Source organism: Scyliorhinus torazame, chromosome 7 (genome assembly GCF_047496885.1).
Source record: "Scyliorhinus torazame isolate Kashiwa2021f chromosome 7, sScyTor2.1, whole genome shotgun sequence".
NCBI lineage: Eukaryota > Metazoa > Chordata > Chondrichthyes > Carcharhiniformes > Scyliorhinidae > Scyliorhinus > Scyliorhinus torazame.
In genome coordinates this window covers 54,596,170-54,622,398 of record NC_092713.1, presented here as the reverse complement: position 1 = coordinate 54,622,398, position 26,229 = coordinate 54,596,170, and the positions used below count along the sequence as shown (strand labels likewise).

Genomic DNA, 26,229 nt, shown 5'->3' with positions numbered 1-26,229 from the left:
CCCGGAAAGCTGTTGAAAAGATAAAATGCTGTTCATCGAGTTTACATTGAGCTTCATTGGAATAGTATGGTGATCAAGCACTGAAAGACCCTGAGGAAATAGTGTGGAGAATTAAAATAATAATAATAATCTTTATTATTGTCACAAGTAAGGGCAGCACAGTGGTGCAGTGGTTAGCATTGCTGCCTCACGCCACCGAGGTCCCAGGTTCGATCCCGGCTCTGGGTCACTGTCCGTGTGGAGTTTGCACATTCTCCCCGTGTTTGCATGGGTTTCGCCCCCACAACCCAAAGATGTGCAGGGCAGGAGGATTGGCCACGCTAAATTACCCCTTAATTGGAAAAAATGAATTGGGTACTCTAAATTTATTCAAAAAAAAAAAAAAATTATTGTCACAAGTAGACTTACATTAACACTGCAATGAAGTTACTGTGAAAATCCCCTAGTCGCCACACTCCAGCGGCTGAGGGAGAATTCAGAATGTCCGATTCACCTAGCGAGCACGTCTTTCTGGATTTGTGGGAAGAAACCGGAGCACCTGGAGGAAACTCACGCAGACACGGGGAGAGCATGCAGACTCCACACTGACAGTGACCCAAGCCGGATGTCAAACCTGGAACCCTGGCGCTGTGAAGCAATGGTGCTAACCACTGTGCTACCGTGCAGCCCATGACAGCTGAACAAAAGCTTGGGGTCACACTTGAATGGAGATGTCGTGTAAAATAGTCACACAACCTGTGGTTCCCCCGTGCAAAGAATGCTTCACCACGAGCAGTGAAAACAGTGTACTAAATTGAAGCTGGCACAATACAATTTGCTGCTTCACCTGGAAAGAGTGCCTGCGGCCCTGGACAATGGGATAGCGCGAGGTTAACGATCGGGTGCTACACTTATCATGCTTGCATGGGGAGGAGTCACGTCAATGGGAGGGGGTGGTTGAGGAGTGGACAGTTGTGGGGTGGAATGACCCTTTGGAATGCTGAAAGTTGAGAGGAAGAGAAGATATGTTTGGTGTGGGTACCATGATGGAGACAACATAAACAAGGGAGGATGATCTATTGAATTTGGAAGCTGAGAGTGAGTATTTATGCTTGCTACTCTGGTGGGAATTTAAGGTTCCTGCAGGGAAAGAAATGAGTGGATCTGCAAGGTGTGTTGACCTCAGGCTTGCCATGCTGGGAAAGTCAGTGTCCACTCCATTCATACTTCCTTACATTAAGAGACAATCCGTTTCCTCCGATCATTTGGATTACTCACCTCCGAACCCACAGAAGAGCCTCCAGGCAAGTGTATGAGACATTACTCCCTTCTGTTCCTGTGGTTGCTGCAGCCTCAAAAATCGAAGTACTGGAGAACCTTTCTAACCCATGTGGCCTCTTCAGTTACAAATCCTTCCTTTGACAGCTCCAATGGATCATCCCATCTGCATTCCCTTATTGGCCTGGCAGGTACTAAGTTCAGAAGATTCCATACTCTTTCTCCCTCCACAGATACTGCCTGACTCACTGAGTATTCCCAATATTTCCTGTTTTTATTTCAGATTTCAAGTACCCTCAGTATTTTGCACTTGTCTTCAACAATTTACATGTCTATATCACTTAATACATCCAAAAAGATATGTCTCAGAGAGGTGGGTAGTGTACATGGCAAGTTGTCCAAATCATTTGCAATTACCACAATACATACTTAGCAAACAATTAATTTTCCGCCTTATTCTAGCCGAATACTTCATGCAGCTCCCACCTTCTTCCAGATCAGTGGGAGACGCAAATATGATAACAAGCACATATATGACCATTTCTGTGTTTTTTACAAATACATTTTCGAGTCCAATTATTTTTTTCCAATTAAGGGGCAGTTTAGCGTGGCCAATCCACCTAACCTGCACATCTTTGGGTTGTGAGGGTGAAACCCACTCAGACACGGGGAGAATGTGCAAACTCCACACAGACAGTGACCCGGGGCTGGGATCGAACCCGGGTCCTCAGCACCGTAGGCAGCAGTGCTAATCATTGCGCCACCGTTTCTGTCTATTCCTATGTTTAGTAATGTAAATTAATACTTTCACAAAATTATATATATATATTGAACAAAATAACACAATGGCAATGTTTCTGTTATTTTGGTTGTGCTTTCATTTTGCTTTGACAATATACAGACAAATACTAGCGAAATGTAAGTCACACAGGAGTACAGAAATATTTTTATAAATATCATGACCCTGACTAATAATCCAGGATGAAAATACTTCTCATTTTTGGATAACGCTCTAAAGTAACAAAGTTTTCTGTAGTGTAAAATTCCAACTATTTCATTCTGTGAGTTCAGATTAAGTGAAGAATATGTGATGGGAAGGAAGTTATTCACTGATTGGGATGTATTGTAAAAGTAAATACAAATAATTAACATAACAGAAAATGAGATTGGATCAAACTTAATTATGTTCTTGCAATTTGTCCACCCAATGCTAAAAAATGTAATTTGGAGGATTCCAGACGTCTTTCACTTAGCTGAAGTAGAATCCATTCTGAGGTAAATCAAAGCAATTCCATCCTGACGGTCAAACGTATTTTGCTGTCTTCCATGCTTAATCTGGGAAAAGATACAAGCAAGTTCAGGGACAGGTCAGTAAAAAGAAAGGGCTTGCACTTTTACACTGGCTTTAATAACCGAAGGATGTCTCAAAGCATTGTACAGACAATTAAATACTTTTTGAAATGCAGTCACCGTGTAGTGTAGGAAACACAGATGCTAATTTACATACAGTAAAGCCACACAAAACAGCAATGAGATATATGACCAAATAATCTGTTAGTTGAAGGGTAAATTTTGCCTAGGCCGTCAGTGCGAGCGCTCCTGTTTGTTGAAATTGCGTCATGAGGTCATTACATCTATCTTTGGGAACAGACGGTGTCCTGGGTTTAATGTCCCATCTGAAAGATGTCGGTAAGACTGGAAGAGGAATCCAGTTATGTTTTTTCGTCTTTGTCATGGGTTCAGTATTACATTTTAAAAACATTGCATGAAGAGTTATATCTTTCTACCTTCAAGTTAAGAATAAAAGAGGCTGGAGCTTTGCGTGCCCCACCTTTTGGGTGCAGGGGTCACAACTTGCAACCTGCTGCAAGCTTCTGAATATGGAGGGCAGACTGTAAATTTCATGCAAACACCTCATCTACATGATGGTAGCATGTGGCCCAGTAGGTCCTGGACCGTCTCCTTCTTCTTTGTGCTGTTGGCTGCCCTTGTGCTCAGCAGGGGGCTGTTTAGTGTTGTGCAAACATCAAGTGGTGCAGCTAGCCAGCTTTTCTTAAAGGCTCTCTTGAAGGAAGTTCAGTTAATAATATTGGTGAAATTTAAATGATGGAAAATTGAACACCACAGCAGGGTTTCAGGGTGATGAATGCAGTGTTAAATGCAATAGTGTTGAAGTGGATGGGAGAAGAGTTATCAGGGTTCTGTGGGGTTGCAGAGACTCAAGGACCGCTTTCAGAGCAGAGAGGGCACAGCTTGCCAGGGAGGCCAACTCTAAGAGTATGGAGCCAAGGACCTGGCAGCATTGCTACAAAAATTCTAATGATCTCACATGTGTGTTCATGACCAGTCAATGCATCTTCACATGACATTCCCTACCCACCGCACCACCAGCCAATTCTGCAAGCCTCATATCCACCTCTCTCTGCCTCTGCATATCTCCAGCTTGTTATGTTCTGTGTTGTGGCTATGGTAAAGATACACACAGAACATCTAGTTCTTTGACTAGTAAGATAGTTTATTAACAAAATGAACACATGGAAAGATAACTAACAAACTATAGTACAAACGGTAATGAATAATTGAATTCTCTTGGAAATACTTCTAATACGACTGCCCTCTAGTACGACTTACTACCAACGGCCGGTTCTGTGGAGTCACGTGGTGGGTCTCTGTCCCCATCTGCTGGTCGGAGGTCATATATCTAACCATATGCATTACTATGAATATGCATATCACCACATCCCCTTCCTTTGGAAATGTGAGTGTTCGAACAATATGACTGCCCTACAAAACATGATTTGCATAACAATTTTCAACATGTCACACATGCAAATCTAACTGTGCTTCACAGAACATAATGTGCACAACAATTTCAAATGTGTGCCTTGTACACAGTTCATTACATGTTCAGTCTTTCAGGTTAATGACATCTTCTTGTTGGTCTCCTGAACCTTGACTGAATACGCGATCTTGTTTCATCTTTCAAAAGACTGGTTTTTGAGTCACCATCTCTTTCAGCCTTTTGAAACGATGCTTCCTATTCCGTGTGTGTTCTTGTATATTGGCCTTATTGCCGATGCTTGTGCCCTCACTGTCACGGCTGCTACACGGTCGACCAACTGTGTCCTCTACTCTTCTCTTACCCTTCCTTCTCTTTTTTATAATCAGCTTTGTCCTTCTTTTCTTATTAGCTTTGGTGGCATCATCTGTGAAGTTGGTGTAGTTCACACTCACATCTGCCTGTGCACCTGGAGCATCACTTTTGATGCTCTGTGTGCGCCTCAGGCTCTGATTAAGTCTGACTCCTGTCTTTCTGCCGACAGCACGCTCACATCCACCCTCATGACGGAGTCTGCTTTGGGGCCTTTTGATCTTGGACAACTGTGGAGGGAGGGGGCGGGGGGGGGGGGGCAACTGGTGGAAACAGCCCACTGTGAAGATTAAAGTTATAGAGGCTTCACATGTATCAGGTGCAAAATGTTTTAATGGTGAACATTTTAATGTGACAGATTTCCATTCCCCCAAGCTACAGATAGTGACCTCACCAGTGCCCACTCAGTGTTCCTAAATCTTCTTTTTAAAAAAAAATGTTTTTATTCTCCTTCTTCACATTTCTTTCAAATTTTACCCCCAATAAACCAATAAACAGTAAACAGTAATGGTACAATGTCAAACCCCTGATTAACAATAACAATCCCATCCTCCCACCAACCCCCAAACAACAGCCCGCATGACAATATAAGCATCAAATTTAAAAAAACAATAAAAAGGAATCAGGAATTGCCCATGGCCACCATTAACATATATAGGCCACCACCCCAACCCTGCCCCGCTACTATTCAAAGCCATCCAATCCCCGAAAGTGTACAATGAATGACACCCATGAATTGTAAGCCACCCTCACCCCCTCCCAGACTCCTCCCTCCGCTTCCTCTCGAAAACACCTCACTCAGTATCGGTCCCTTCCCCCAACTTCTCACCCCGGCTAGGCTCATCGAAACCTGTTCTACCAGGCTCTGATGACCGCAGCCCCTCCCCCCACCTCACTCCTGTTCCCTGGCCGGCTTAAACCAGCCAGCGTGGAGGTCCCCGCCCGGGTCTCCTTCCCCCCTGCCCGGTCCCAGGAAAACAAAGAAATTCCATTTCACACACAACCCCAGCATAAACACACAAGCCCCAAAGAACCATCATTGCAAAGGAAAGTCCCAACTCTCACCTTGTCCAAATAGACAGCGTCGACTCATTTAGTACATACAACAACATGCAGTGAAAAGATAAAGCTACATACTCTCCTACCAACCCCCTACCCTCAGTACAAGACCAGTCCTTAGTCCCATTTCTGAATTCTGCCACAGCCTTCACAAACACCTCCGCTGCTTCCTACGTCTCAAAATAAAAGTCTTTGCATTTGTAGGTCACCCTCAACTTAGCTGGATACACTATGCCGCACTGCACCTTGCTGTTATACAGTGCTGTCTTCACTTGGCTGAAGGCCACCCGCCTCCTCGCCCCCTCCACCGTAAAGTCCTGGTATATGCGTATACCAACTCTAGCCTACTGCACTTCCCGCTTCTGCTTTGCCCAACACAGGACCTTCTCCTTCACACGGTACCTACAGAAACAAACAGTCACTATTCTTGGCGGCTCACTTGCCTTTAGTATAGGCCTCCACAACCTATGAGCCCGATCCAGTTCGTATCGAGAGGGATCTTCCCCCTCCCCCAATAGCTTCGCAAACATCGTGGCAAAATACTCCGTCAGCCTTGGGCATTCCACCCCTTCCGTCAGACCCACGATGTTCCTAAAACGTCTTGATCTTCCATGGTCTACTCTTACATCTAAGTATGTCCCCAGGATGCACATCAGAGTTGGAGGCAACCTGCTGCCTTCCGCACTCTGTGGCCTTTAATGCCTTTCGCAGACATTCTCTGGAGGGCTTGGAGCCGGAGGCCCTGGCCGACTTACCGCTGCCACAGGTGACGATGTGCCGCCTTGTTCTGCCCGCTGCCCTTGTGAGATGCCGATGTCAGGAGGAAGGTTTCAGAAGAACTGGAGACCGCCTTAGTCCCTTGGTGGAAGGACCTGGGTTGGCCTTCAGTGCTTCCTCCTCTCTGAGGGTGCCCTGGGTGACTCCAGTGGATGGAAGGGCAGCTGGAGTGAGCTCCAGAAGCCCCTGACTCATCTAGCACCACCATTCCTCGAGGCACCCCATTGTCTGCACCATGGTGCCGATGTCCTCAGCAAAATGGTCACCTGTGTCTGCAACATGTCCCTTATCGACTGGGGCATGATGTCAAGGTCCTCAGCCATGGTCGTCACAGACTGAGCCATGGCTTGGACACCACCATTCAAAGTGAGGATGGCGTGCTCCAGACTTCCCACTGCAGTTGCCACCCTGGCAGTGTTGGCCTTGGTGCCACGCATTACTGGCACTATCTCCTGCACCTGAAGGCTTTGGGACTCCTCCAATCGGCCTTGCAGTCGCTGGAATGTCGCTGACACTCCCTCCTGAATGTCACGGTTGTGCATCAGTTCAGGGAGAACTTTGTCCACAGGCTCGACATCTGGCTGGGGTCCAGCTGAGTCCTGGGATCCAGCAGACATCCGACTGCTGTCTCCCTTGGATGTTACTGCCTCCAATAATGTGCATCAACAACTATGTGATGCTCAACAGTTGGTGCCCGCGAGTACTGTCCACTAATGTCACCCACCGAGGTATGTGTCTCTGCACTGGTGGAAGGTGTGGGTGATTGCTGTGTCGCATTGTTGGTGTTCTCCTCAGAGCTCTCCCCCAAGGTCTTTTGTGGGGGGGGGGGGGGGGGGGGGGGGGGGTGCTGACCCCAGGTGGCCCGGCCTCATCAGATGGTGATCCTGCAAGACAATGGACATGTTATCGGAAGGGAAGGATATTTTTGTGAGACATCAACAACTCACTTGAGACAGGTCATCTGGATGAAGGGACAGTGGATCCTCACCTCTCTCGCATAGGCCGACCTCTCTGTCGGTCACTGGGGCCCGTTCTTCAGAGGGGGTGAGGACTCAGGTCTCTGGCCTCCTGCCCCCCTTCTGGTCCTTTCCCTCTTATTATGCGCTATCTTCTCCTCAGGGGCAAAAGAGAGGGCAGAGTGAGGTGCACATTTAAAAAAAAATGTATTTTATTACAAACATGTATCAAAACAGGTTACAGCGAACAAACACCCCGGAAAACATGCTTCCCTACAATCAATGAGACAGTCTGTGCAGAGTTTCCCACTTTTTCACCCCCCCTCCCCGTGATGAACAGCCCCTCAAACATGGTCACAAACATCCCCCACCTTTCCTCAAACCCCCCTGAAGAGCCCCGTAACTCATACTTTATCTTCTCTAATCGTAGGAAGTCGTACAGGTCACCCAACCAAGCTGCTACCCCCGGTGGCGATGCCGACCGCCACTCCAGCAAAATTCGCCGCCGTGCAAGCAGAGAGGCGGAGGCCAAGACATCGGCCTTCTAGTGAGATGCACATCTGATGAGTCGGGGGGGGGGTCTATGGTAGGTTACATGTGTGGGTATCGCACCTAGACATAAACGGGTTGTGCTGCTGGGTGCCAGTGGGTTCTAAGGAACGTTTGAAGGTAGGATGTTGGAAGAGTGCGAGGTGTCAGCCAGTGGATTGGGGTGGGGTGGGGGCTGGGAATTTGAGGGGTGGCAGGCGGAATTGATGCCAGGAGAGGTGGCAGCTTACCCTTGCAGCTCGCTGGAGGTCATCCGTCTTCTTCCGACATTGGACGGTGGTCCTCCTATCATGCTGCCTGCTCACTTCAGCTACCACTGCCTCCCAGAATGCATTTCTGAACCTGCTGTTGGTACTCTGACACTCAAGGGAACAGGGTGCCCCGCCACTCATCCACAGCATTGAGAAGTCTGGCCAGGTCAGCATCCCCAAAGCGAGGAGCAAGTTCCCACGCTGCCATCCTCATTTCTTGACTGGGAGTGAGTGCTGGGAGAACGTTTAAAAGCAGCTTCCCCTTGTTAGCGGCGAGCAGCTGAGGTGCAAGTCGGGCAAATCAGACAGTGAGGAAATCAGTCATGGCCAGATTTACCTGAGGGCTCATTTTTGTAACTAGGTGCAGGTGAATACAGGCCGCGATCTTGCCAATTCGGCTGACATGATACACCCCGCCAAACTCACCCAAATGACACTTTGAAATCTTTTGGCTGAATTACACTCTAGAGCCGGGATTCTCCCCTACCCGGTGGGGCAGGGGGTCTCGGGATGGAGTGGCGGGAACCAGTCCGGCGTCGGGCCGCCCCAAAGGTGCGGATTTCTCTGCACCTTTAGGGGCCAAGCCCTCACTTTGAGGGGCTAGGCCCGCGCCGGAGTGGTTGGCGCGCTGCCGGCTGGCAGGAAAGGCCTTTGGCGCCATGCCAGCCGGGGCCGAAGGGACTGCGCCGGCCTGCGGAAGTCCGCGCATGCATCGGAGCGTCAGCGGCTGCTGACGTCATCCCCTCATATGCGCAGGGGGGGGTCACTTCCGCATCGGCCATCGCAGAGGCTATGGCCAAGGTGGAAGGAAAAGATTGCCCCCACGGCACAGGCCCGCCCGTGGATCGGTGGGCCCCGATCGCGGGCCAGGCCACCGTGTGGGCACCCCCCGGGGCCAGATCGCCGCGCGCCCCCCCCCCCAGGACCCCGGAGCCTGCCCGCACCGCCAGTCCCGCCGGTAAAGTAGGTGGTTTGATTCATGCGGCAGGACTGGCATGACAGCAGCGGGACTTCGGCCCATCGCGGGCAGGAGAATCGCCGGGGGGAGGGGGGCCCGCCGACCGGCGCACCGCGATTCCTGTCCCCGCCGAATTTTCGGTGCCGGAGAATTCGGCAACCGGCGGGGGCGGGATTCACGCCGCCCCCCGGCGTTTCTCCGACCCGGCGGGTGGGTCGGAGAATCCCACCCTAGATTTCAATTCCAGATGTTTTAGAAACGTAATTCAAATTCCACCAGCTGCTGTGGTGAGATTTGAACCTGAATCTGGAATGACAAGGCCAGTGATACTACCACTAATTCCCCCACATAACCTGCCACTTGTCAGTCCAAGCCGTATGTTCTCCAGGTCTTTCTGCATTTGGACTTGAAATGTTTCAGTACCTGAGGAGTCATGAATGGTGCTGAACATTGTGCAATCATCAGTGAACATCCCCACATCTGACTTAATGATGGAAGGTCATTGATGAAGCAGCTGAAGATAGTTGGGCCTAGGACAATACCCTAAGGATCTCCTGCAGTGATGTCCTGGAGCTGAGATGATTGACCTCCAATCATGACAACCATATTCGTTTGTGCCAGGTGTGACTCCAGCCAGTAGAGAGTTTCCCCCCTCATTACTATTGACTCCAGTTTTGCCAGGGCTCCTTGATGCCATACTTGGTCAAATGCTGCTTTGATGTCAAGGACATTCACTCTCACCTCTGGCATTCAGCTCTTTTGTCCATGTTTGAACCAAGACTGTAATGAGGTCAGGAGCTGGGTGGCCCTGACAGAACCTAAACTGAGTGTCCATGAGCAGGTTAGTGCCCCTTGATAGTATTGTTAATGACCACTTTTCCACCACTTTGATGATGATCGAGAGTAGACTGATGTGGCTTTAATTGGCTGGATTCGATTCGTCCTGTTTCTTGTGCACTGGACATAACAGAGCAATTTTCCATATTGTCAGGCAGATGTCAGTGTTGTAGCGGTGCTGAAACAACTTGGCTAAGGGCGTGGCAAGTTTTGGAGCACAAGTATTCAAAACTACTGCCAGAAAATTGTCAGGCTCCATAGCCTTTTCAGTATACACAGCCTTCAGCCATTTCTTGATATTACGTGGAGTGAATTGAATTGGCTGAAGACTTACATCTGTGATGGACACCTCTGGAGGAGGCCAAAATGGATCATCCACTCGACATTTCTGACTGAAGATTGTTGCGAACGCTTGAGCCTTATCTTTTGCACAGATGTGCTGGGCTCCTCCATCATTATGGATAGGATATCTGTGGAGCCTCCTCCTTGAGTGAGTTGTTTAATGGTCCACCACCAGTCACAGCTGAATGTGGCCGGACTAAAGCTTGGATCTGATCCGTTGGTCGTGGAACTGCTTAGCTCTGTTTATCGCTTGCTGCTTATGGTGATTGGCACACATGTAGCCCTGTGTTGTAGCTCCACTAGGTTGACACTTAATTTTTAAGAATGCCTGGTGTTGCTCCAGGCATGCTCTCCTGCACTCTTCATTGAACCAGGTTTAATCCCCTGGATGGTGGTAATGGTTGGGTGGGGGATATGACAGGCCATGAGGTTGCAGATTGTGGTTGAGTACCATTCTACTGCTGCTGATGGCACTCAACGCCTCAGGGTTGCCCAGTCTTGAGATTCTAGATCTGTTCGAAGTCTATTCCATTTTGCACAGTGGTAGTGCCACACAACTTGATGCAGGGTATGCTCAATGTGAAGAAGGGACTTTGTCTCCTCAAGGACTGTGCAGTGGTCACTTCTACCGATACTGTCGTGGATGAAGAAGGCAGAGAGGTGACTTGATAGAGGTGTATAGGGTGATGAGGCGCATGCATAGAGTGGATAGCCAGAGATCTTTCTCCAGGGTGGAAATGGCTGTCACGAGGGGACATCATTTTAAGGTGATTGGAGGAAAGTGTAGGGGAGATGTCAGATGTCGGTTCTTTATACAGAGAGTGGTGGGTGCATGGAATGCACTGGCAGCGGAGGTGGTGGAGTCAGAGTCATTAGGGACATTCAAGCGACTCTTGGACAAGCACATGGACAGCAGTAAATTGAAGGGGTGTAGGTTAGGTTGATCTTAGATTAGGATAAGTGGTCGGCACAATATCATGGGCCGAAGGACCTGTACTATGCTGTACTGTTCTATAAGTATGTTTTTCCCTCTTGTTGGTTCCTCACTCACCACAGTCTCAGTCTAGCACTTATGTCCTTTAGGACCTGGCCAGCTCAGTCTGTGGGGATACTACCAACCCACTCTTGATGAGGGACATTGAACTCCCCCACCCAGAGTACATTCTGTGCCCTTGCCACTCTCAGTGCTTCCTCCCAGTGGTATTCAACATGGAGGAGTACTGGTTCAATCAGCTGAGGGTGGAACGATGTATGGTAATCAGCAGGAAGTTTCCTTTGTCCATGTTTGACCTGGTGCTATGAGACTTCATGGTATTCAAAATTATTGTTGAGGAATTCCAGGGCAACTCCCTCATGTCTGCACAGCGCTGTAACACCACCTCGGCTGGGTCTGTCCTGCCTGTGCGACAGGATATGACCAGGATTAGTGATGGTGGTGTCTGGGACAGGCTGCTGCTTGACAAATCTGTGAGGTAGCTTTCCCAATTTTGGTACAAAACCCCACAGATGTTAGTAAGGAGGACATTGCAGTGTCGACAGGACTGGCTTTGCCGTTGTTGTTTCTGGTGCTTAAGTCGATGCCGGGTGGCCGGTCTGGTTTCATTCCTTTGTGTTTTCCTCGTGGCGGCTGAATACAATAGCTTTGCTGGGCCATTTCAGAGGGCATTAAAGAGTCTCATGTAGACCAGACAAGGTAAGGATGGCGGGTGTCTTTTCCTAAAGAATATTAGTGAACCAAATGGGTTTATACAGCAATTGAAAATGGTTTCATGGTCAGATGTTTTATTGAGTTTAAATTCCACCATCTGCCATGGTGAGATTCGAAGCTGGGTCCCCAGAGGATTACCCTGGATCTCTGGATTACTAATCCAGCGACATTACCACTGCGCCACCACCTCCCCCTTTTGTAATGACCTTTCAGATATTTTGTGAATAAAGTATATTTTGGGAAAAAAAAGAACCCAGGAAGCAAACCCAAAATACTTAATTGCTCCAAGTCTGAAAACTGTCTGGTGTCTCATCATACACAAAATGTGTTCTAATTATATTAAAATTCAATATTTATTCTGCTGTGTCCATCATTGTCCCCTTGTAGTGTACAGTGATAGGTGAGACTATATAGCTCAGTTCTGTTCAACTCCACTGATATTGGAAATAGCTGAACTGGTGAATCTTAATCTATAATAGAATAATTATTTCCAAAATGATTAACTGATCGATTACTGGAATTAAAATATCGTTGACAGTGATTCTATTCTCACAGATACGGAGGTGTAAAGTTCCTTAAAATTATTTTCGAGAAAGGAGTTACTTTCACCTCTGTTTGTTCGCTGAGCGAATGGCCAGTAGAAATCTTCTTTCTGCCTATTTTGTGCTTTTGAGGATTTTGAGGAGCATTATCGGGGTTTGACTTGTGTGGTAAAGACCTCTTTGACTCAACTGTGCATGATTCTGCGAAGCCACCATCGAGTGGTATGATGGAAAGTGTTTTGTGAGTCTCCTTTTTCATTTGATCTTTCAGTAGACGCTTCTTGAGTGAGTTGTGAGCACCTGAAAACAAGAATTAAAATAATTTGCAAAGAAGTGTTTTTCCCCCATTTTACTCTTGCTACCACTGCAAACTCAACACCTCATCTTCCCCACAAAACGTTTAAAGGTCTCCCATTGCATTTATCAAGAAACCATTACTTTCCCAAGAATCTATCCTCCAATTTATTCCTAATGTGACTTCATCAAGTAATTTTTCTATTTCTCTTATTAGCTTCCCAAAGGCTATGCGCATTCCCAACTAAGATCTGGAGATGCCGGCATTGGACTGGGCACGGTAAGAAATCTTACAACACCAGGTTAAAGTCCAACAGGTTTATTTGGAATCTCTAACTTTCGGAGCGTAACTCCTTCCTCACTCACCTGATGAAGGAGCCGCACTCCGAAAGCTAGAGATTCCAAATAAATCTGTTGGACTTTAACCTGGTGTTGGAAGACTTCTTACTGTCTCAACTAAGGGCATAGGTGACCAATCTGCACACAAGGTTCAAGCTGTTCAACTTTGTAATTGGCTGCAAGGAGGTAAGAAAGCCAAGACCGAGCTGACTCACCCAATGATTTTCCCTCCCACCTCCTTGGGTAATATTCTCCGCCTCGTGACGCCACAAACGCGAAACCTCAGGCCAAAATCGAATGATGTGCCTGCCGCTGATTCGGGCGCAATGCTCCTGTCCCTCACTGGTGGCGATAATGAGGTTTGTGCCCCATGATGCCGGCGACATGCAAAATCGTCATTTGCATGCATTTAACTGTGATCAGTGGGTTTGACACAGTATGCTCCGCCTCCCACGATGCTCCATTTCTTTCAGGTGGAAGTCTCGCAGATGGGAATTACTACAAGTATTTACTTTAAAAAAATATATTTTAATTAATATTTCCAGTTTTTAGAGTAACAGCCCAAGTGTATCTGATATTTACAAACAAGTTTGTGTCATATTTACAATGATTTTAACATGAGGTTCCCCCCCTCCTGCTATCCACCCCCTTCTCCCTGTCCTCTTCCCTCGTTGGTCGTTCAGTTCCCCTCTTAGTGTTGCCATCTGCCCTGGGTGCCACGTATTGTGTTCCACTTCTTTCTGCTGGGGCTTTTTGTTTTCATTGTTTAGTGTTGGGGGTGGGGGATGGCCTGCGTGGCCCTTCACCTCCTCCCCGTGTATCCTGTGCTTCATTTTTTACCTTCATTGGGTTCCCTTCCCTCCCCTCCCCCCCTTTGCCCCTTTCTCTTGTGCATGCCTTCTTGTCTTCCTCCCTCTCTTTGTCCCACCCCATCTTCCTCGTCGATATTGGCCTCGAAGACAGCATGGAACAGGCTGATGAATGGCCCCCATGCTGTGTGGAAGCCCTCGTCCGACCCTCAGATGGTGTACTTGATTTTCTCCAGGTGGAGAAATTCCAACAAGTCTGTCAGCCAGTGTGCAGCTGAGGGTGGTGCTGCTGATCGCCAGCCGAGCAGGATTCTCCGGCGTAGGATTAGGGAAGCAAGTGCTAGGGCATCAACCTTCTTCCCTGTATGAAGATCTGGCTGGTCCGACAGCCCGAATACTGCCACTCTCAGGCAAGGCTCCACCCTTGTCCCACAATCTTGGACATTGCCTCGAAGAAGGCTGTCCAGAACCCAACAAGTCTGGGGCAGACCCAGAAGATATGATCGTGGTTGGCCGGGCCTCCCCTGGCACTGCTCATTCGGGTTCTGGTCAGGTGGGCTCTGTGCTTTAAACTGCTGTGGGAGGCCACACATCTGATAGCAATAAAGCTTTAAACCGCTTTAAACTGCAAGAGGCTTAGCGCCGGAGGAGGTGGAGTTGGCCTTCTCAGTGCTTCGTCCAGAGTCCCCACTCCACTTCCAACCCCAATTCATTCTCCCATTTCCATCTAGCTTCATCCAGCAGTAGTCTTGGCCTGTCCAGCAACCGTCCGTATATGTTTCCAATGTCGTGTCACCCCCCCCCCCCCCCCCCCCCCCCCGTCCCGTCCCCCCCGCACCCCCCACCTTCTTATTGTCATGTTGATTAGTTCTTCTAGTAGGGTCCTGGGGTAGTTTGCCGTCTCCTTGCGGAGAAAGTGGGATAGAGAACCTAGTAGAGTGGTGCAGCGACAACAATCTATCCCTCAATGCCAGCAAAATTAAAGAGCTGGTCATTGACTTCAGGAAGAAAAGTACTGTACACACCCCTGTCAGCATCAACGGGGCCGAGGTGGAGATGGTTAGCAGTTTCAAATTCCTAGTGGTGCACATCTCCAAAAATCATTCCTGGTCCACCCAAGTTGACGCTACCACCAAGAAAGCACAACAGCGCCTGTACGTCCTCAGGAAACAAAGGAAATTTTGCATGTCTACATCAACTTTTACCAACTTTTACAAATGAACCATAGAAAGCATCCTATCGGGCTGCATCACAGCCTGGTATGGCAACTGCTCGGCCCGAGACCGCAAGACACTTCAGAGAGTCATGAACACTGCCCAGTCCATCACACAAACCTGCCTCCCATCTATTGACTCCATCTACACCTTCCGCTGCCTGGGGAAAGCGGGCAGTATAATCAAAGACCCCTCCCACCCGGCTTACTCACTCTTCCAACTTCTTCCATCGGGCAGGAGATAGAACACAGACGAACAGACTCAAAAACAGCTTCTTCCCCTCTTATGGACTGACCTGATTAACACTACACCCCTGTATGCTTCACCCGATTCCAGTGTTTATGTAGTTACATTGTGTACCTTATGTTGCCCTATTATACCGCTTATACCAAGTATACCGCTTTGGATACTTGTGGGGGGGGGACTTACCAGGGGTAAGCCATGGGGTACGGGCCTCTGGCACGGAGTCTGTCCCTGTTGCTCAGAAGGGAAGGGGGGAGAGGAGCAGAGCATTAGTAATTGGGGACTCGATAGTCAGGGGCACAGATAGGAGATTTTGTGGGAGCGTGAGAGACTCACGTTTGGTATGTTGCCTCCCAGGTGCAAGGGTACGTGATGTCTCGGATCGTGTTTTCTGGGTCCTTAAGGGGGAAGGGGAGCAGCCCCAAGTCGTGGTCCACATTGGCACTAACGACATAGGTAGGAAAGGGGATAAGGATGTCAGGCAGGCTTTCAGGGAGCTAGGATGGAAGTTCAGAACTAGAACAAACAGAGTTGTTATCTCTGGGTTGTTGCCCGTGCCACGTGATAGTGAGATGAGGAATAGGGAGAGAGAGCAATTAAACACGTGGCTACAGGGATGGTGCAGGCGGGAGGGATTCAGATTTCTGGATAACTGGGGCTCTTTCTGGGGAAGGTGGGACCTCTACAGACAGGATGGTCTACATCTGAACCTGCGGGGCACAAATATCCGGGGGGGGAGATTTGTTAGTGCTCTTTGGGGGGGGTTTAAACTAATGCAGCAGGGGCATGGGAACCTGGATTGTAGTTTTAGGGTAAGGGAGAATGAGAGTATAGAGGTCAGGAGCTCAGATTTGACGTCGCAGGAGGGGGCCAGTGTTCAGGTAGGTGGTTTGAAGTGTGTCTACTTCAATGCCAGGAGTATACGAAATAAGGTAGGGGAACTGGCAGCATGGGTTGGTACCTGGGACTTCGATGTTGTGGCCATTTCGGAGACATGGATAGAGCAGGGACAGGAATGGATGTTGCAGGTTCCGGGGTTTAGGTGTTTTAGTAAGCTCAGAGAAGGAGGCAAAAGAGGGGGAGGTGTGGCGCTGCTAGTCAAGAGCAGTATTACGGTGGGGGAGAGGATGCTAGATGGGGACTCCTCTTCCGAGGTAGTATGGGCTGAGGTTAGAAACATGAAAGGAGAGGTCACACTGTTGGGAGTCTTCTATAGGCCTCCAAATAGTTCCAGGGATGTAGAGGAAAGGATGGAGAGGATGATCCTGGATAAGAGCGAAAGTAACAGGGTAGTTATTATGGGAGACTTTAACTTTCCAAATATTGACTGGAAAAGATATAGTTCGAGTACAATAGATGGGTCGTTTTTTGTACAGTGTGTGCAGGAGGGTTTCCTGACACAGTTTGTTAACAGGCCAACAAGAGGCGAGGCCACATTGGATTTGGTTTTGGGTAATGAACCAGGCCAGGTGTTGGATTTGGAGGTAGGTGAGCACTTTGGGGACAGTGACCACAATTCGGTGACGTTTACGTTAAGGATGGAAAGGGATAAGTATACACCGCAGGGCAAGAGTTATAGCTGGGGGAAGGGAAATTATGATGCCATTAGACGTGACTTGGGGGGGATAAGGTGGAGAAGTAGGCTGCAAGTGTTGGACACACTGGATAAGTGGAGCTTGTTCAAGGATCAGCTACTGCGTGTTCTTGATAAGTATGTACCGGTCAGGCAGGGAGGAAGGTGCCGAGCGAGGGAACCGTGGTTTACCAAAGAAGTGGAATCTCTTGTTAAGAGGAAGAAGGAGGCCTATGTGAAGATGAGGTGTGAAGTTTCAGTTGGGGCGATGGATAGTTACAAGGTAGCGAGGAAGGATCTAAAGAGAGAGCTAAGACGAGCAAGGAGGGGACATGAGAAGTATTTGGCAGGAAGGATCAAGGAAAACCCAAAAGCTTTCTATAGGTATGTCAGGAATAAGCGAATGACTAGGGAAAGAGTAGGACCAGTCAAGGACAGGGATGGGAAGTTGTGTGTAGAGTCTGAAAAGATAGGCAAGATACTAAATGAATATTTTTCGTCAGTATTCACTCAGGAAAAAGATAATGTTGTGGAGGAGAATGCTGAGCTCCAGGTAAATAGATTAGATGGCATTGAGGTACGTAGGGAAGATGTGTTGGCAATTCTGGACAGGCTGAAAATAGATAAGTCCCCGGGACCTGATGGGATTTATCCTAGGATTCTCTGGGAGGCCAGGGAAGAGATTGCTGGACCATTGGCTTTGATTTTTATGTCATCATTGGCTACAGGAATAGTGCCAGAGGACTGGAGGATAGCAAATGTGGTCCCTTTGTTCAAAAAGGGGAGCAGAGACAACCCCGGCAACTATAGACCGGTGAGCCTCACGTCTGTAGTGGGTAAAGTCTTGGAGGGGATTATAAGAGACAAGATTTATAATCATCTAGATAGGAATAATATGATCAGGGATAGTCAGCATGGCTTTGTGAAGGGTAGGTCATGCCTCACAAACCTTATCGAGTTCTTTGAGAAGGTGACTGAACAGGTAGACGAGGGTAGAGCAGTTGATGTGGTGTATATGGATTTCAGCAAAGCGTTTGATAAGGTTCCCCACGGTAGGCTATTGCAGAAAATACGGAGGCTGGGGATTGAGGGTGATTTAGAGATGTGGATCAGAAATTGGCTAGCTGAAAGAAGACAGAGGGTGGTGGTTGATGGGAAATGTTCAGAATGGAGTTCAGTCACAAGTGGAGTACCACAAGGATCTGTTCTGGGGCCGTTGCTGTTTGTCATTTTTATCAATGACCTAGAGGAAGGCGCAGAAGGGTGGGTGAGTAAATTTGCAGACGATACTAAAGTCGGTGGTGTTGTCGATAGTGTGGAAGGAAGTAGCAGGTTACAGAGGGATATAGATAAGCTGCAGAGCTGGGCTGAGAGGTGGCAAATGGAGTTTAATGTAGAGAAGTGTGAGGTGATTCACTTTGGAAGGAATAACAGGAATGTGGAATATTTGGCTAATGGAAAAGTTCTTGAAAGTGTGGATGAGCAGAGGGATCTAGGTGTCCATGTACATAGATCCCTGAAAGTTGCCACCCAGGTTGATAGGGTGGTGAAGAAGGCCTATGGAGTGTTGGCCTTTATTGGTAGAGGGATTGAGTTCCGGAGTCAGGAGGTCATGTTGCAGCTGTACAGAACTCTGGTACGACCGCATTTGGAGTATTGCGTACAGTTCTGGTCACCGCATTATAGGAAGGACGTAGAGGCTTTGGAGCGGGTGCAGAGGAGATTTACCAGGATGTTGCCTGGTATGGAGGGAAAATCTTATGAGGAAAGGCTGATGGACTTGAGGTTGTTTTCGTTGGAGAGAAGAAAGTTAAGAGGAGACTTAATAGAGGCATACAAAATGATTAGGGGGTTCGATAGGGTGGACAGTGAGAGCCTTCTCCCGCGGATGGAAATGGCTGGCACGAGGGGACATAACTTTAAACTGAGGGGTAATAGATACAGGACAGAGGTCAGAGGTAGGTTCTTTACACAAAGAGTAGTGAGGCCGTGGAATGCCCTACCTGCTACAGTAGGTGAACTCGCCAACATTGAGGGCATTTAAAAGTTTATTGGATAAACATATGGATGATAATGGTATAGTGTAGGTTAGATGGCTTTTGTTTCGGTGCAACATCGTGGGCCAAAGGGCCTGTACTGCACTGTATTGTTCTATGTTCTATTATGTATTTTCTTTTCTTTTCATGTACTTAATGATCGGTTGAGCTGCTCGCAGAAAAATACTTTTCACTGTACCCCAGTACACGTGACAATAAACATAATCCGAATCCAAAATGTTTAATTTGGAGGTGCCTGAGCTCCTGTCCCGTCAGCCGGTCCATGATTGGGGCACGATCAATTGGGCAAAGACGATAGTTGAATCCAACTGAGGCTTTATTGCTATTAGATGTGTGGCCTCCCACAGCAGCTGGCGAAATGGCTGCTGGCTGGAGGACACACATATTTATGCCCTGCCTCCTGGGTGGAGCCAGCAGGCAGGGACTACCGGCGAACCTGTAGTACAGGTCCTACCGTACATCACCTAATACAGGTGCAACAGTGGTTTACCACAAAGTTCTCCGTCAGTTCGTCCAAGCTCGCAAGTCTGTCCCCTATGTAACGGTCCCTAACCTCTAGCATTCCCCCCAACCCGCCGTGTCTCCAATTTTTAAACGTGGTGGTCAAGCATGGCTGGAGAGAATTTGTGGTTACTGCAGATGGAGGCTTTGGAGGACATCTTGGTTAGACCAAAATATTGCCTCATTTGGTTCCACGTCTTCAATGTGGCGACCACCACTGGGCTAGTGTGTACTTGGATGGTGGGGATGGGAGCCTTGCCGTGGCGAGTGCTCAGTGGGCCGTTCCCTTGCAGGAGGACTCCTCCAGCCTCACCCATTCCATGTTTGGCTCTCGTATTCATCCCCTCACCTTCTCGGCTGTGGCCGCCCAGTGGTAGTATTGTAGATTTGGCAAGGCTAAACCGCCCTTGTCTTTCCTCCTTTTCAGTGTCGACTTAGGGATCCTCTGGTCCGAGACGTAGAGGAGCAGGTCAGCCGTATAGCGCACCACTCTGTGCTCTCTGCCTCCTCTTTGTATACCCTTCCAGCTTTTCACATCTCGCAGAGCGATCGCCAGGGGTTCAATTGCGAGGGCAAACAGGAGTGGGGACAGTGGGCATCCCTGCCTCTGTGCTGCTGGAAGTATTCAGAGCTGGTGGTGTTGGTCCAAATGCTCGCCTTGGGGGCGTTGTGCAGGGGTTTCACCCACGAGGTGAATCCTGTCCCCAGTCCAAACTGTTCCAGTACCTCGATGAAGTACTTCCATTCGACTCTGATGAAGGCCTGTTTTGCGTCCAGGGGGCGATCGCCTCTGGAGTTCCCCATCCCGGATGGGGTCAGTATCACATTCAGCAGCTGCCTGATGTTTGCAGTTAGCTGCCTACCCTTGACAAAGCCCGTCTGGTCTTGTGCGTGCACTTCCAGTACGCAGTTCTCCAGCCTCTTGGCCAAGACTTTTGCGAGTATCTTCGCATCTACATTAAACCGTGAAATGGGTCCACATTCCGTCGGGTCCTTGTCTTTTTTGGGTATCAGCGACATCGTGGCCTGTGTTAGTGTAGGAGGCAGGTCGCCCCTTGCTAGCAAGTTTGCGAACATGTCCCGTAGGTGTGGTGCCAGGGCCGGTGCAAATTTTTTATAGACGTCCGCCGGGAACCTATCGAGTCCTGGTGCCTTTCCCGACTGCATGGGGCCGATACTCTCCATGATCTCTCCAAGACCTATTGATGGTTTCAGCTCCTTCCCCCTGCCTAACATCCCCCACGACTGTCATGTCCAGTCCATCGAGGAACCATTTCAACTTCACATCCCCGTCAGCCGAAGGTCTCAAACGTTCAGTTGACCTCTTTTTGCTCGATTACCAGCCTGCCACTTTTATCCTTCACCTGTGCCATCTTCGTGGCTGCCTGCTTTCTCAGCTGGTGAGCCAGTAGGCGGCTAGCCTTTTCCCCGTGCTTGTAAAAGGTCCCCGGAGTCTGGCAGAATTGGTGCACTGTTTTCCTGGTGGATAGCGGGTTAAAGTCGATTTTTCAGCTTTGAAGCTTTGTCACCTTTGCCAGAAGCTCTACGGTCGGGGCCTCGGAGTATTTATTGTCCACCTACAGAATGGAGTTGATCAGTTATTGCCAGGCCACCCTCTCTTCCTTATCTCTTCATGCATTGTAGGCTATAATCTCTCCCCTAATCATCGCCTTCAGTGTCTCCCAGAACTTGGAAGGTGAGACTTCCCCGCTCCGGTTATTTGTAACACATTTGCGTATGGCCTCCTGATGAGACTGGCAGCGCTGACTGCCTCTGCCACCACCTCGCAGCCAGTGTTCAGGAGGGTAGGCTTGAATCTACGGCCCATGCTGGGGAAGAGGGTGTCTCTTCACTCCTCATTGGCATGGAGCTGTGGGTCGGTGGTAATCACGACTGTTGTACATATTAGAAGATGTGTGGCAAGACCCTGTACTACAGGTACGGTGGTAGTCCCTGCCTGCTGGCTCCGCCCAGTAAGCGGAGTATAAATATGTGTGCTCCCTATAGAGCAGCCATTTCGCCAGCTGCTGTCGGAGGCCACACATCTTAGAGTAATAAAGCCTCAGTTCTTTTCAACTCTCGTATCTGTGCAATTGATCGTGCATCAATTTATTACTCTAAGGTTTTCAGAAGATGGACCTTCGCATCAAGCCGGATCGCCTGCAGCTGAATCCGCAATCAAGCGACGCCAAAAAGGACTTGCAACACTGGCTAGCTTGTTTCGAAGCTTACATCAGGTCTGCACCAGACCCAATCCCGGAAGCTCAGAAGATCCAGATACTCTACTCACGGCTGAGCTCCAACGTCTTTCCTCTTATCCAGGACGCGCCGAACTACGATGCAGCCATGACATTACTGAAAGAGAATTACGCCCAGCAGACGAACTTGCTCTTTGCCAGACACGACTCTCTACTCGCAGTCAACACCCTGGTGAGTCCGTAGAAGATTTCTGGCATGCTTTAATTCCCCTGGTCAGAGACTATGAATGTCACCATCTGCAGCCACATTCAGCAGGACCACGATGCCAACCTTGCCAAATTTCTCCACACCGCCACTCTCCTAAACCTCACCTATAACAAGGAGAAGTGCGTATTCAGCACGAACCGCTTAGCCATCCTCGGCTATGTGGTCCAGAACGGAGTTCTGGGGCCCGATCCCGACCACATGCGCCTCCTCATGGAGCTCCCCCTTCCCCACTGCCCCAAAGCCCTCAAACGCTGCTTTGGGTTCTTTTCATACTACGCCCAGTGGGTCCCAAACTATGTGGACAAGGCCCGCCCACACATCCAGTCCACCCTTTTCCCCCTGACGGCCGAGGTTCAAAATGCCTTCAACCGTATTAGAGCCGATATCGGCAAGGCCGCTTTGCACGCAATAGACGAGATGCTGCCCTTTCAGGTGGAGAGCGACGCATCAGATAACGCCCGAGCCGCCACGCTCAATCAGGCAACAGGCCCGTGGCATTCTTTTCACGAACCCTTCATGCCTCTGATATTCGGCACTCCTCTGTCGAAAAAGAGGCCCAAGCCATCGTTGAAGCTGTGCGCCATTGGAGGCATTACCTGGCCGGCAGGAGATTCACTCTCCTCACTAACTAACGGTCGGTAGCCTTCATGTTCAATAACACACAGCGGGGTAAGATCAAAAATGATAAAATCTTCAGGTGGAGGATTGAGCTCTCCAACTACAACTACGAGATTTTGTATTGCCCCGGCAAGCACAACAAGCCCCCAGATGCCCTATCCCGAGGTACATGTGCCAGTGCACAAGTAGACCGACTCCGGACCCTGCACGACAACCTTTGTCACACGGGAGTCACACGGTTGTACCATTTCATAAAGGCCCGCAATCTGCCCTACTCCGTCGAGGAAGTCAGGGCAATCACCAGGGACTGCCAGGTCTGTGCGGGGTGCAAACTGCACTTCTACCAGCCGGACCGCGCGCGCCTGGTGAAGGCCTCCTGCTCCTTTGAACGCCTCAGCGTGGATTTCAAAGGACCCCTCCCCTCCACTGACCGGAACACATATTTCCTCAGTGTGGTCGATGAATACTCCAGATTCCCCTTCACCATCCCATGCCCCGACATGATGTCTGCCACGGTCATCAAAGCCCTCAACACAATCTTCGCTCTGTTCGGCTTCCCCGCCTACATCCACAGTGACAGGGGATCCTCATTCATGAGTGATGAGCTGCGTCAATTCCTGCTCAGCAGGGGTATCGCCTCCAGCAGGACGACCAGCTATAACCCCCAGGGAAACGGGCAGGTGGAGAGGGAAAATGGGACGGTCTGGAGGGCCGTCCAACTAGCCCTACGGATCAGAAATCTCCCGGCCTCCCGCTGGCAGGAGGTCCTTCCCGATGCACTGCACTCCATTCGGTCGCTACCTATGCACCGCCACTAACGACACATCCCATGAACGTCTCTTTGCCTTCCCCAGGAAGTCCACACCCGGGGTGTCACTCCCGACCTGGCTCTCAGTTGCAGGACCCGTACTCCTCCGTAGGCACGTCCGACTCCACAAGGCGGACCTGTGGGTTGAAAGGGTGCAGTTACTCCACGCTAACCCCTAGTATGTCTACGTAGCGTACCCCGACGGCCGCCAGGATACTGTCTCCCTCAGGGACCTGGCACCAGCAGGTTCCACACACACACACCCCTCCGGCGCAGCTCCCCCCCCCCCCCCCCCCCCCACCACCACCACCCCCCTGGCGCACCCAGCAGCAACTCCCCCAGGACCATCCGTCCTCCCCCTGCCCATTCCCGAGGATGAAGAGGATTTTGGCACGCTCCAGGAGTCACCGGCGACCAGACCAACACCGGAATCGCCACCACCACTGCGTCGCTCCCAACACGACATCAAGGCCCCGGACCGGCTAAATCTATAATTGGTTCGGGACTATCAAACTACCTTGTACTGGACTTCAGAAAGATTTTTTTTTCTTCGCTTCTGTATATTAAACTTGCTCTGTATATAGTTCTCCACCACCCTTGCCGGACTCAATTTTAACAGGGGGTGAATGTGGTAATCACCACTGTTGTACATATTAGAAGATGTGTGGTAAGACCCTGTACTACAGGTACGGTGGTCGTCCCTGCGTGCTGGCTCCGCCTAGTAGGCGGAGTATAAATATGTGTGCTCCCTATACAGCAGCCATTTCACCAGCTGCTGTAGGAGGCCACACATCTTCGAGTAATAAAGCCTCAGTTGTATTCAACTCTCGTCTCTGTGCAATTGATCGTGCATCAGGGTCCCAACCTCGGGGAGATAGGCCATCTTCATGGCTGCAGTGAGTGTGTGGTAAGTGAATTGCTTAAAAACAGCTCCAGCTGCCAGGCTGTATAGTGTTAAGACCAAAAGACCATAAGACATAGGAGCAGAATTAGGATACTCGGCCCATTGAGCCTGCTCCTCCATTCAATCATGGCTGATATTTTTCTCATCCCCATTCTCCTGCCTTCTCCCCATAACCCTTAATCCCCCCTATTAATCAAGAACCTACCTACCTACATTGTTCTGTCTTAAAGACAGTGATTTGGCCTCCACAGCCTTCTGCGGCAAAGGGTTCCTCAGGCTGAACAAATTCCAACTCATCTCTGTTTTAAAGGATTGTCCCTTCAGTCTGGGATTGTGCTCTCTGGTTCTAGTTTTTCCTACAAATGGAAACATCCTCTCCACATCCATTCTATCCAGGCCTCGCAGTATCCTGTAAGTTTTAATAAGTTTACCCCTCAACCTTCTAAACTCCAACACGTATCGACCCTGAGTCCTCAACCACTCCTCATATGACAAGCTCTTCATTCCAGGGATCATTCTTGTGAACCTCCTCTGGGCCCTTTCCAAGGCCAGCACATCCTTCCTTAGATACAGGGCCAAAACTGCTCACAATACTCCAACTGGGATCTGACCAGAGCCTTATACAGCCTCAGAATATATCCCTGCTCTTGTATTCTAGCCCTCTCGAATGAATTCTAACATTGCATTTGCCTTCCTAATTGCTGATGAACCTGCACATTAACCTTAAGAGAATCTTGAACTTGGAGTCCTAAGTCCCTTTGTGCGTTTGATTTCCTAAGCATTTCCCCATTTAGAAAATAGTCTATGCCTCCATTCTTCCTTCCAAAGTGCATAACCTCACACTTTTCTACATTGTCTTCCATCTGCCACTTCTTTGCCCACTCTCCTGGCCTGTCCAAGTCCTTCTCCAGCCCCCTTCTTCCTCAATACTACCTGTCCCTCTACAGATCTTTATATCATCTGAAAACGTAGCAACAGTGCCTTTAGTTCCTTCTTCCAGATCGTTAATGTATATTGTGCAAAGTTGTGGTCCCAACACCGACCCCTGAGGCACACCACTAGTCAGCGGCTGCCATCCTGAAAAATACCTATTTATCCCCACTCTCTGCCTTATGCCTGTCAGCCAATTCTCTATCCATGCCAGAATCTTACCCTTAACACATGGGCTCTTATTTAACAGCCTTCTGGAAATCTAAATAGATCATATCCACAGGTTCTCCTTTATCTAACTTCCTTGTTACCTCCTCAAAGAATTCTAACAGATTTGTCAGACATGACCTCCCCTTGACAACGGCGTGCTAACTCAGTCCTATTTTATCATGCAATTCCAAGTACTCAGTAATCTTTTTTTTATTATTCATTTACGGGATGTGGGCGTTGCTGGTTCAGCCAGCATTTATTGCCCATCCTAAGTTGCCCTTCAGAAGGTGGTGGTGAGTTGCCTTCTTGAGCCGCTGCATTTCTTGAGGTGTAGGTACGCCCACTGTGCTATTAGGGAGGGAGTTTCAGGATGTTGTTCCAGCAACAGTGAAGGAGCGGCGATATATTTCCAAGACACGGTGCTGAGTGACTTGGTGGGAACCATCAGGTGGTGGGGCTCCCAGATATCTGCTGCTTTTGTCCTTCTAGATGGTAGTGGTTGTGGGGTTGGAAGGTGCTGTCTAAGGAACACTTGGTGAGTTATTGCAGTGCATCTTGTAGATAGTACATGCGGCTGCCTCTGTTCGTCGGTGGTGGAGGGATTGAATGTTTGCGCAAGGCGGAGTAATCAAGCGGGCTGCTTTGTCCTGGATGGTGTTGAGCTTCTTGAGTGATGTTAAAGCTGCACTCATCCAGGCAAGTGGAGAGTATTCCATTACACTCCTGACTTGTGCCTTGTAGATAGTGGACAAGCTTGGGGGGGGGGGGGGGGGGGGGGGGTCAGGAGGTGAGTTACTGGCTGTAGGATTCCGAACCTTAGACTTGCCCTGGTAGCCACAGTATTAATATGGCTAGTCCAGTTCAGTTTCCGATCAA

At 49.2% G+C, this 26,229-nt stretch overlaps 1 protein-coding gene across 1 annotated transcript in view; it reads right to left on the bottom strand.

Moving 5' to 3' along the window:
* Positions 1-1,558: 1,558 nt before the first annotated feature.
* The window catches only part of LOC140427342 (uncharacterized), a 157,405-nt gene continuing 132,734 nt past the window's right edge, over positions 1,559-26,229 (bottom strand). Inside the window, exons 21-22 of the mRNA XM_072512894.1 lie at positions 12,455-12,687; positions 1,559-2,592 (exon numbers count right to left, since the gene is read on the bottom strand). Coding sequence (XP_072368995.1) covers positions 2,503-2,592; positions 12,455-12,687 — 323 coding nt within the window. The 3' untranslated portion in view covers positions 1,559-2,502. The remainder of the gene's footprint in view (positions 2,593-12,454; positions 12,688-26,229) is intronic.